General features: G+C 38.9%; 1 protein-coding gene across 11 annotated transcripts in view; it reads left to right on the top strand.

The window, feature by feature from the left end:
* The window catches only part of PLCB4 (phospholipase C beta 4), a 414226-nt gene that overhangs the window by 309296 nt on the left and 92209 nt on the right, over nucleotides 1-12721 (top strand). For all 11 annotated transcript variants that reach the window (XM_072736376.1, XM_072736375.1, XM_072736379.1 and 8 more), the window contains 3 exons: nucleotides 4306-4387; nucleotides 5579-5679; nucleotides 6319-6376. In XM_072736376.1, coding sequence (XP_072592477.1) covers nucleotides 4306-4387; nucleotides 5579-5679; nucleotides 6319-6376 — 241 coding nt within the window. The remainder of the gene's footprint in view (nucleotides 1-4305; nucleotides 4388-5578; nucleotides 5680-6318; nucleotides 6377-12721) is intronic.

Below are 12721 nucleotides of genomic sequence, written 5' to 3' on the forward strand. Positions count from 1 at the left end.
TTAACTTTTTATTGAGGGCTTACCAAGTTATAGACCTCATGCATTTGTTGTGGTCTTTATAGATCTGGATGTAGGATTCTCTTTTTTATTAGCTTTCTAGCAAATCAACATTATGTCTGCTTTAGAAAAAAAAAAGGTAGAGCTTTTAAAAAAAACAAAAGCCAAAAACACCTTGTTAAAACCCTTGACTGATAATTATTGGCAAAGATACTTTACAGTGATCCTTATTTTTTTGTAAATCCTTTGTTCTATTGAGCAATGGCAGGACAACTATTTTAATATATCCTAGCATCCTACAGCTACTACCCAACATACAGTATATTTTTCTTTAAAATCTATATTGAAGTAATAAGTCCAAACTTAACACAGACAGCAGTGTGGAGAATAGAAATTTATGTCGGATCTGTTTTTACATACCTTACTGTCCTTTTTCTTCCAAGATAAGGTTCAGGCAATAGACAAAGTAAAAACACATAGATTGCAATCAAAGCAAAGCACGTCTAACTGGCAATTTTGGTTTCATTTATATGTATTCTAATCAAGCCATTGTTAGACAAGCTTAGAAGTCTTTCATGGTTTCAAAGATCCTTATCGGTATGTTCACATACAAAATTATTACCATCCTTTTGTCATTTTCTTTAGTTCTCCTTGACATAAACTCTTTGGTGCCTGCCAGTATTAACAGGTGTTTGACACAAGACATCTGTGATTTGGGGGCAGTTTGTTCAGAGTTGATGGAGAATTGATACCAAGCCAGAGGAAAGCGGATGAATCTCCTGGTAGATGAGCTTGCCAAGAGCTAGGTGGAAATTGTTCTGAATGTTTTAATGGATATTAAGAGTAAACACTTTTAAAATGTCATTTCATCACTATCATTCTGGAGTTCTTAAAATGGAAACTATTAGTATTGTGCACATACTGTTTAAAGGGATCTGGCTTCATAGTCATTACATAGCTTGGGAATGGCCCCTGCTCTTGAGTATTAGCTGAAATTTAATATCCAGGAAGTTTCAGGGATGATTAATGAAGAAAGTCTTAGTCTTTACCTCCCTTTTTCCTTTCCATGTATATAGTCTTATGCAGACTCCCTTTCTCTCAAACTTCCAAACTCGCACTCCATTTATCTTTCCACCCAGACCAAAGTTTGAAAGTCACTCTTTCCTTGCCATTTCCTCCCTTGTAAACTGGAGTTGAAACCAGTGGCTAGAGAGTTGGGATATGGTAGCCAGACAATAATTGCAGGCTCTGGTTGGGAGTAGTCTTAAAGGAGGCCATTGTATTAAAGAAAGCTGAGAGCTTCAGGTATGAGCATGGCAGCCCAGCTCCTATGTAATCCATCTACATCCCAAAAGCTTGGTTTGTCTACAGAGGGGATAGGACTCTCCTGAGGCATCACTGCCTGATTCCTCCATGAGTGATTCAGAAGTTGGTGTTAAAACCACCGAATGGATCATAGGCCTATTGAGGGCAAGGAAAGAATGAGACCTACTTGGTGTCTAGCATCATTGCTCTCTTAGTTACCTATAAAGTCTATAGGAACATGGAATTGAACCAGGACTCCAGAAGGATTGGGCTTCACTCAAGGGTATTTGCTTTCATAGCATTTCTTTAGGGGAAGGTGGTTTATTTTGATCCAATAAAAACTCATTGAGTTCTACCCTATACCCTGCAGGCATGGGGCTGTATATAGAGAGTTGAATAAATCACTGTCCTTTATAAGTAGTCTCCCATGATATGCCTATGAAGGTGTCTAAAATCTCCCCAGGCTTTGATAAATGTGTTTCTCTCAGGACCCTGTTAAAGGGCATTCTTCTGGGCCTCTAACTGGAAACTCCCAAGAACTCCCCTTTGCCTCACAACCCCCCTAAGGGAATCCATTTTAAGGCCCAAGCTGTCTGATAGCTGTCTGGAGCAAAGGCAATAAAGGCACTTTGTTAGATAGACCAGGGCAATGGCCTTACTCTTACTCAACTTCCTTTCTCCTATTTTCCATCCTGGGCTTGGTCTCCTTGAGAATGAGGTGGGCAAACCTGCAGTGACATTGCCCAACCCAAGCCCCCTCAGGAAGGAGGGGCCAGAGAACAAACTCCTCTGGCCATAATGCCACCTCTTGCCTCTGTTTTTTGCACAATCATGTTGTTGGGCTCTGACTCTGCTTTCACTGATATATTCCTACGGGGATTTTCCTCTCTCCTGGCACTGGACACCCTATTTTTTTTCTTTCTCTCTCCATCTCTTTATTTGCTCCCCCCACCCCATGCAAGCAAATGCTTGCATCTCCTCCTCCTACTCCCTGTTTCTTTCTTGGCACTTCAGCAAGCTCTTAGCCAAAAACTTCTGTTCCTATACACTCTTCTCTTCCTCCCTTCCATCCTTTCCCTCTACCCCACACCCTGCTACTGTTTCACCAGAAGGGCTCAGGCCCTGTACCTGCTACATTCATGACCACATCCATCAGTTCTCATCTCATTTCTCATGCCTCTCCAAACCTAACCAAAGCTCAGGTTTGCCGAGATACCCCTGAGATTGCTAGGCAAGCAGTTTCCTTCTGCCAGGCATCCCAAATGTGGGGATGCTGGCACCTGTAGCTCTCACACTAACACATAATTTAAAAAAAAAGAGAGAGAGAGAGAGAGAGAACACTGAATAACTACTTTCCCCTGTTTTATAAAGGTCAGATAAATTGCTTCTCAAACCAATTTAGTGTATACAAATTCTGTGAACTCTAGGGAAGTGGGAAAATGTGAACATAACACCCTCTACACTGGAAACTGGTTTACTTAATGTCAAACACGTATGTGCAACCACATCCATAGATTTGTTCAAGGGAATCTTTGGGCCTCCATAGAATTGAATGCCACTGTGTAAAGTGCCCTTAAAAATGTACTTCTCAAGAGTATTCTTGGACCAAGTATAAAACCATAAAGCTTTGAATGAACACATAACAATTCCTTGACTTAAAGTTAGTTCTTCCCAATCTATTTGGGGAAGTTATACTCTGCAGTTGTAGAGGTGCTTTCTCCCACTCATCAAGAATAATTGGCTCTCCGTGCTTACAGTTGGAGCTGGCCTCCACTTAACATGAATAACGAGCGCATGACAGGGTTGCGTGTTGGGAGGTGCTGTTACAAAGCCCCTTGTGCTCATGGAGAAGGCTACGCTTCCCACATGAAACGGCTCTATCCTCAGGTCGAGGCTGGACTTTTGAAATTAGAGTTTCAGTTATTACAGTGATAGATTACCTAGGCTTCCAGCCACAGAATGAATGAAGGTTCCTTTGGTTGGCTAAGGCACAGCTCAGGACCAACATGATTCTAGGACACCAGCTCCTCTCAATAGGTCATTCTGCGTGTCACCAGTGTATTTATCATAAGCAGGAAATATGCTTATTAAGGTAGTACTCATTTTAGCAGCCTTGATGCACACCATACAAGATAAAGGGAACACCATTATTCAGAAATGCCGTGTGTCAGGGTAGTACCAAGATTCTATTGAAACATTGAGCAAATGTTCCCCTAGCTCCCCTTCCCACCTCATCTACCCCTTTCTTCATCAACTCCCTAATCTTTGTTGTAGCTGGCATTTCAGAGTAGCTCGAGGGTGCTTAGTTAGCTCAAGAAAAATTTAAGGGCACCTGGGTGGCTCAGTTGGTTAAGCATCTTACTTTGGCTCAGATCATGATCTCAGGGTCCTAAGATTGAGCCCTATGTAGGGCTCCCCTCAGCAAGGAGTCTGCTTCTCCCTCTCCCTCTAAGCACCCCCATTCATGCTCCTCTCTATTTATCTCTCAAGTAAATAAGTAAAATCTTTTTAAAATTTTAAAAAATATGTCTGATGTTGGATGTCAGCTGTAGTAAGTATGAAAACAAGCTATAAAGAGCCATTTTAGGCAGAGGCTGAACTCTGAGGAACCTTTTTTTTTCCCCCCAAGCCTAGATAGTGTCAACATGAGGTTTTATTCTAGACCTGTCCCATCTGCTATGTTCCTTTTTCCAGAGAAAGTTATTTGGTAGGATCAAAGTGTATCATTGTTTTTGTCCAGCAGGATCTCCAGGGCTTCTTGTGTCCACCCAGGGGGACAGTCATCTGAGAATCAAGTTGCCTCTCGAGTATAACCAGAGGAATATTGCAGGAGCTAGTTAGGGAAATAAAAAAATACCTAGAAATGAAAACTAAATTCTACTTCCTTTCCCTTTCTCTCCCTGCCATCCTACCATCTGAGTATTACTTGGGAGTTTTGCCTCAGAGAAAACAGAATCAACAATAACTTGACTTTTTGTTTGTTTGTTTTCTTTTCTGCCCTAGTATTACTAGAACGTTTGCATCGGGGAAAACAGAAAAAGTGATCTTTCAAGCACTCAAGGAGTTAGGTCTTCCCAGTGGAAAGGTATCTATTCATTTAATCATGTGTTTCTAAATGACTTTGTCTATTTATGTTCTCATACGTAATAAGCCAGATTATTTATTCTAAACTGCTGTCATTTTGATTCAAAACTGGATTCAATCTCATAAAGTACAGATAACTTTTCCTTCTTCTTCTCCTGCCTTCCTGTCTTTTATTTTCTGAGCATTTTAAACTAAATGTTCTTAAATTCAAATAATGTACTTCACAATGTTTTTATCAACTTTATTAGGGAAAGGAAATGATAGCCAGTTTGCTCTTTTACACAGCTTGTGGAAGGTTTATTTTATCTTATTTTTTGAGAGAGAGAGAGAGAAAGTGGGGGAGTGGGGGTGGCGTGCAGAGGGAGAGAGAATCTCAAGCAGGCTCCATGCCCAGCACAGAGCCAGATGCTGGGCTTGATCTCATGACTCTAAAATCATGATCTGAACCAAAGTCATGAGTCAGATGCCCAGCTGGCTGAATGCCCAGGCACCCCCAGAAAGCTTATTTTAGAGAAGCCCATCCACCTTGCCTTGACCAAACACAGTGTGAGCCTGAATAATTGGCTAATAAATCCTGTTCTTCAAGATGGCTGTGAGATATTTTATAAAGCACCCCTCCCTACACAAACCATTTGTGTGCCTGGCCCTTTGGACCTAGGATAATTGAAATTAACTTATTGACTACAAAAAAATATTTAGGCCTGTTACTACTTTAACAAATCCAATTTGAAATACAAACTTCAGTGTGAAAAGTAAAATTGTATGTGGTCATCCTGAGCCCCTTCATGTGATCTTGTGAAAATTCACAAGATGAGCATAAGTAAACACTAGGTTTGATTTATTCAGCATCCTTTAGGCAGGCACTTGCTTTTCTCCCTCAAGGAGAGAAAGAGGAAATGTTTCTTTATATTTATTTTACGGGGTGTTTCCCAGAGCAAACCCAGCTGTAGTCAGTGTTTGAACACACAAGTCCTGGCTGCATGGTAACCAGAAACACCCATTTACACGTGCTGTGTGCTGGCAGGATGGCCTGGCTACAGCTGGAATTGGCCTTCTGGCTTCTATCAGTAAGAAGCCGAAATGGGGGCCCTGGGATCACCAGTAGTCATTGCTTTGCTTCATGATCCTGTCGATTCTTTCCCTCCAAGGAGAACAATGTTGCATGTGTTATGAGACTCTTTGCTCTTTACAGAATGATGAAATTGAGCCTGCAGCATTTACTTATGAGAAGTTCTACGAACTGACACAAAAGATTTGTCCTCGGACAGATATAGAGGATCTTTTTAAAAAAATGTAAGTTCTACTTAAAATGTCATATTGTTGTCATTTTAGATTTTTAAAACATTTTTGTCATAATGCTTTAATATAGTAGGTTGAGAGTCTCTAGGATTATGTAGCTAGGGTTATATTTTCACCCCTTAGTTTATCACTGTAAAAGTTCACTCGGAGTTTTCGAGAAACTTTTACAAAAATTAATGGCAGCACCTGGAACAATTTTTTCCCCCTTGCATTGGCTTTACTAACTACCTATAATTTTAACCTGCTCCTTTAGGTATTAACCCATTATGTGAACTAACTAGATTCGATTTGGAATGTTATTATGTTGTTGAAAAGTTCATTCATCCCAGTTATTTCAAATGGATGACTTACATGTTGTATTTAAAATAATGGCTTTTCATAAACTAGAGAATTGCAGACATGTTCTGTGAGCTAGCGGGAGTGTTTTCTTTCTCTTGTTGTTGGGTTGTTTTTTTTTTTGTTTTTGTTTTTGTTTTTGTTTTTCGTACAGTCTCTGGCCATTTTAAGAATGCACCACTACTTCAGGGTTAGAAGATAAGTTTAGCATTATCATCAACAAATGTCAACATGTAAATCGTACCTACTGTAGCATCATATACAAAAACTTACTTTTTCTAATAAATTTCTTTTCAGCAATGGAGACAAAACTGATTATTTAACGGTAGACCAATTAGTGAGCTTTCTAAATGAAGTAAGCTTTTTCATACATTAACTCCATAAAGTCTGTGTGCAGTGGCTTGCCTCTTCCAGTGTTCCCCATTGCATGCCCGCATCATATGCCCTACTTGCTTTGCTTCTGACCTGCTGATCTTTCCATATGGCTTTCTTTACCAGGTGCAAAAATCAGCTGCTGCTCCTGTGTGTTCATGCACTTCCTACACATTGGCTTTGCACACTGCTTTTTTTTTGTTGGTTTTCTTGCTGTGATGTATAGCTCTGGTTCTATGTGTGCGTGTGAATTTTATAATATATCCATTTAATTAAATGTGTCTATGTTTTTGCAAGATGATATTTAAGGTAATTTTTTTCTCTCCTATTGATCTCATTAAATAGAGAATGGATTGAAATTACCATACTATGTTGGATTCTCCATTGCTAACTTTTTCTCATACTTTTGCATGGACTGGGAAACTTTATTTTTTGTCTTTTAATGGATTGCATGTAAGAACAATGTGTAGGTTCCAAGAGAATATTTTGACAACAAGCACAACAGTGGAGTTCCTGGGTGAAAATACAGTACACATTAGGCCAATTAGATTGAAGGATAAATTTTTACATTTTATTTTTATAACAAGCTTAGGGCTCATTTTAGAATATGATCCACTCAACAACCAAAAGTGGTTGACAACATTTGCTTACACACAAGAGAAAAATATTTTCGAACACATCAAGTTTGCAACTTTTGTTACAACTAAAATTTACTTTTTTCTCTTTACACACACAAAAGAGTGTTCTGTTCAATGAAACCCATTGAAGCTCTTGCTAATCCAAAATGGGAAATTTACTTTTTTTCTAACACATTAGTGGAATTGACAATATATTTTTGTTTCAAAACAATTTTTAATATAATTTAACTGTTATACCATACCAAGAGAAAACATTTGAAGAGAGTATTATCCTACACATGAGGCATTGCCCCAAAGAATAGGCAACAGGGAGATATGATTTGCCAGTTTGTAGGAACAAATCACATCTTTGCCAAAGCCCTTACAAAGCTATAATAATGAGAGCCTAAAAGCCCTTATGCAGGGAAGACCAGCGACTCCATTTATCAGCACAGATGCCTTCACTTTTAATAAACCTTTCAGTACAATACAGTATTTATTTTACTTGAAAACATTTCAAGTTTTCCACCCCACTAGTTTTTGGTCATGCGAATACTATGTTTATAATCTTTACCCAGATATTATCCACATTCCAGTGGCACCATTACTCAGAAGTTAAGTTGCCTTACTTTGTTTCCTTGACTCCTTCCTACTCTTCTTCTTTATTTTTAAGATTTATTGTTTTATTTTCTTCAGCTTCTTCATGCATTTGGGGTCACTGATTATCTTAAATTTTGGTGAGATGGGCAGGAAAATCTGCTTTTTACTAAAGAGGGAAGACCCTTGGGAGGTACAGAGAAAAATCTACATTGTTAGTTTGCTACTTCCTAAAAACAAGGTCTCTTGCACACTCTGAGATGAAGCTGGCACCCAAGCATCTATTAAGCATGACAGAGATCTTACTATATATGTCACCATGAAATAGAGAAATAATTCTGAAGTCTTGAGGCTAGATCTGGTGTTCATGGGCTCTTATCCCGTGCCTTTCCTCTTATGGGTTGTTTTTGTAAACCTACCCAATTATCACTTATAATTTATTTTTATAAGTCTACGACATAACATTTAATTTTTAAAAGATACAATCACCCATACTCTGGCTCTGCCATCCAAATTATTTCTTCAAATACTTATTATTTGATAGCTTTTATACATCATTATCACAATGGCCAATAGCACTCATTTGCTTTTATATTTTCTGCTTGGCTTCTCATTCATGGTAAGGAAGCATCTTTACTTCCGGGGTGGGACAGATGGAATCAGTGTGATTCTTGATTTCTTTAGATCATAGAGACTGCAAGATGGTCCAGGAAAGTGTACACCTTTACTTTTCATCAACTTGCCTGAATCTCTCCCTTTTCTGTCATAGCAAACTGAATTGGAAAGACTAGATAGAAATCTGAGTGCATCCTTGAAGAAGTTAGTCAAACTTAGAAAACATTCTTCCAGCTCCTGTACTCTCTCTTTTAAGTCCTACAGTGGCTCTTCTCCTTCTCCAAAAGCAGAAGACGCTTTAGGCATAGCACCTTTGAAGCCCATAATGAAAGGAGACAGTGTTCACTTGAGAAGGAAGCTGGCATTGCAATGTAAAGGTGTATGGCTCCAAAAGCTTAGATCTAAACGTTTGCAAAATGCCTTAGCTACATAATGTCAGCAACCTAGAGTTCAACATTGTGTTAGAAGCCTAGATTATGCAATAAGGCAGGAAAAGTAAATGAGTCTCGTGAATACAAAGGGACAAGGTCCTACTCATCGATCATTTGCAGATGATGATTGAATACTCTAACTCTCAAAAACTATTGACTGAAGAACTCTTTGAATGAAAGTTAAGCAAAGTAACCAGAAAAATAATTGAAGCAAAAATCAATAGACACATGTACACAAACATTAACATGTTAGAATAAGTAATAGGGAAAAAAAGTCATGCTGCCTCCTACCACTTCCCAGCTTGGAAATCTTCTTACTCTTTAGGTTAAATTTTATGTTCAGTATACTTATGTCTATCTTCAGGAAGCTGGAGTGAGAGGAGAGACTACTGGCCATTTACTATCTTGGTCACCATGTAGGAATTTGTACCACCTCCTTCCTATCCATGTCATCAACACTTACTAGCTTTTCACTAGTAGCTTTAGACCTGCTGCTCATCTGCTTCTCAGTATCTCTTTATTCATTGCTCCCCAAAGTGTGACCATGGACCAGCAGCATCAGCATTCTGTGGGAACTTGTTAGAAATGTAGAATCTTGGGTCTCACTCTAGACCTACTGACTGGGAATCTATCTACATTTAATGACATCTCCAGGTGACTGAGCTACGCATTAAAGTTTGTGAAACACTGTCCTACTGGATTACCTGCATTTCTCCTTGGAATACTTAGTGTGGATGGGAAGAATGTGACAGCATCATATACCTTCTGTTATTCTCCATAATGGATTTACTCATGGAAATCCACCACTTGGATCTAAAATTTTGCCACAGCTATGCCTTTTTGTCTCATCAGTGGACCAAGCGAAACTTGTCTTCTTCCTGTTTTATGAAAATAGTAAACCAGAGTCTGGGAAGCTAGTAGAAGCACTCACTGTGAGCTGCCATGTGGTTAGACAATTGCCTTCAACTCGGTTCTCTGTCTGTGGTGGGGCTACTTAATGTCCCTGGGCCTCAGTTAATTTCTTTCCCCATTTCCACTGAGAAGCTAAATTGATTTCAGTTTTAGCTTCATTCTCTCACAGTGATAACTGAGGGGGAGGGCCCACAGAATTGGGAAATGCATGGAGGGCTGGAGAGATAGATCAAGGGGAGAAAAAGAGGAGAAAGGTCTTAGAATAATCCAGAATTTGCTTTATTTTCTTGTTGCTAGTGATCTCTCCCCACCTCACACACATTATATGATCACATTAGGGTTAGACCTATTTATTTATTTATTTTATTTTGCAGGTGAATATAGGAAAGGGCCTATCTTTTTCCATTTATAATATCTTTATTTTTTAATACATAGACATAGAAAGAGAAGGAGGTATTTAGTCTTACAGGTTAGCCTACTCTTGCAAATTATTCCTTTATCTTCTTTATATTTCTTCTGAATATTTTTTGCCAACATATCTCCCATTCTTAGGGTTAAAGTCAGTTGATGCCTCTTCTCAATAAGAGTAAGGACATAATAATGGATAATGGCCATTGTCTCTTCATTCATGTGGGTACAGTTCTGTGACCTATTTTCAGAAGCTGTTTAGATCTCACTTTACAAAGCTCTGGACATCCAGCGGGGAATGTCATAGGTACATTGCTTCCCCACTGAAAACCAGTGATCCCTCAGAGTTATGAGACATTTGCCCCACTGTGCTTACATCCATGTGGGACCCTTCTGCAACCTTATTACTCTGAGGTCACCTGGAAGCTATCCTTTTTCTCTTGTTTTTTTTTTTTTCATGTAAAAATTATAGTTTTGTGACTCTGATGCAAATCTTATTATCTGCTTCCTTACTTTTGGATTATCCAGATTGTACTGTGCTTCCTTTTTGAAACATGAAAATTTTAGTGAAGCAAAGGTTATGCTAATCTGGTGGAGTGATGCAAAGACAAATGCAGTTTCATACTGTCTGCTTTTAATGCTTATTTGCTGCAAATGTACAATTAGGAGATTATGATACATCCATTTTAGGACTTGTTTTCCTGGCTTTTGCTTCTGATAGGCAGGATGTTCTAGTGAATATCATGCCCTGGGACTAAACATTAATGGACTTTAACTAGGACATCTCAAACATTTAGCGTTCTGTCCTTGCAGGACTTAGGTTTTGGGGTTTGCTTGGTTGGTTGTTTTGTTTTTGTTTTTGTTCTTTTACTGATTTGCAAAGTGCATACTTTTACATGTTAGAGCAGTGTTTTCTTAAACTTGAACACATCAGAATCACCTGGAAAGCTTGCTTAAACACAGATTCATGGGTTCCACCCCAGAGAATCAGATCTGGTAGGTCTTTAGTGGGGCCTGAGAATCTGCATTTTAATATCCAGGTGTGGGAGATGCCACTGCTGCCATCAACAGATTACATTATAAGTCACACTGGGCTCACATGCATATATATATATATGCATATAAAGAGCACATCAGAGCATCTAGCTTCCCCCTCCTTTACCTGATTTAATCTCTTCTTCCCTCTGCAGCTTAATCTCTTCTTTCTCTCACTTTTTTAATTCATATGGATTTTCCCCATTATCTCCATGGGTCCTAGATTCTTACCAGCAAGTATATCTTTAAATCAAAAAGGCCTACTTTTAATAAGGAAGGAAAATACAGTGGCCAACCATGAACATAACTGCAATGGGGTCTAAAGAGGACCTTTTCCTACCATATCCATCTTCTTCCATGATAGTATTTTACAGAGATGGGTGAAGAAATGTGCCTAGAAAGAGTTTTTTGTTCGTTTGTTAATTTGTTTGTTTCTTTGGAATGATGCATTCTTACGGGGGGGCGGGGGGGTGCTTGTCGTCCCCTTGAATAGTGGGCTCTAGAGTTGCATGATGCCCATCCATTTCATAAACAACATTGTAGCATGCCTTCACGTGCCTGGCATTCCATGGTCCACCTCACGGTTTCTCTCTGCATAACTCCATGAGTTGTTTTTTTATGGTTTCAAGGCCTGTTGTTAATATGTGCTCTAGCACATGCATGGACGTGAGCTGTTGTGAGCTGTAATTTCTTAGATTACAACAGAAGCATGCTTCATTGGGATAAACTGACAAAAAGATAACAATTCCTTATGAATTAACACTCTTACGTGGGTGAAGAGGTGGGCGGACCTGCATAGGCTAGGCCACAAGTGCTTGAGGAAATTACATCGTGCGTGTTGCATTGGCCAAAGGCATTCATTCTGTGCTACCCACTTTTCAGACTCTCATTTCAAACAAATGGGGAAGGGAAATCCATATGAACCTTTAACAACTGTTTCTTAAACACTTCTCAGTACTCTTTTTCAACGTCTGTGCATATATTTGGGTAAAGAATTGTTGCCAAGGTTCTACCTGTTGACCAGGTTTTGCTCACACCTTCTTATCTGCCATTATTTCCATAGAAGTTATAGATTTGATGAATGACCAGGGTCTAATTCACGGTGAACATTAAGGAAGTTTCATGGACCACTGCCTCCAGATATAGACACACACACATGCGCACACACACACACACACACACACACACAAGATTGTAGCTGAGTTAGTAAATTGGATTTTTTTTCACCACTGCTGTGAAGTTTGGATGGCAGAACTGCAGAAATAGCATTGCTCCTGGTCCCTCTCATAGTACCATGAGCATCCAGGTGCTGATTTGAAAAGAATGGCATCACCAGCTTCCTAAGTGCCTTATTCATGGACTCCTCCTCCCCAGAGGAGCAAACCAAAGAAATTTACTTTTTCATAGTGAAAAAGACTTTCTGCACTACTGATAATCAAGTACAGATTTTCATATTGTCGATAATTTTTACATATTCTTGTGCTGATTGTCATCATCATTACAATTGGTGTGATTTGATAAATATTTACTCAAGAAAATGAAGCCTGCAGACTGCCTAAGAAATCTTTTCTATGTAAAAATCTATGTAAAAAATATATATAATACAAATGAAAAGATGTTTGCCTGTTTTAACCTTAGGGATTTTTTTGTTTTTGTTACTATTGTTTTTCGTTTTTGGCACTTCAGTTAGTATATTAACTATTTGAGTTATTT

Source organism: Vulpes vulpes, chromosome 14 (genome assembly GCF_048418805.1).
Source record: "Vulpes vulpes isolate BD-2025 chromosome 14, VulVul3, whole genome shotgun sequence".
In the NCBI taxonomy this organism is placed as follows: Eukaryota; Metazoa; Chordata; class Mammalia; order Carnivora; family Canidae; genus Vulpes; species Vulpes vulpes.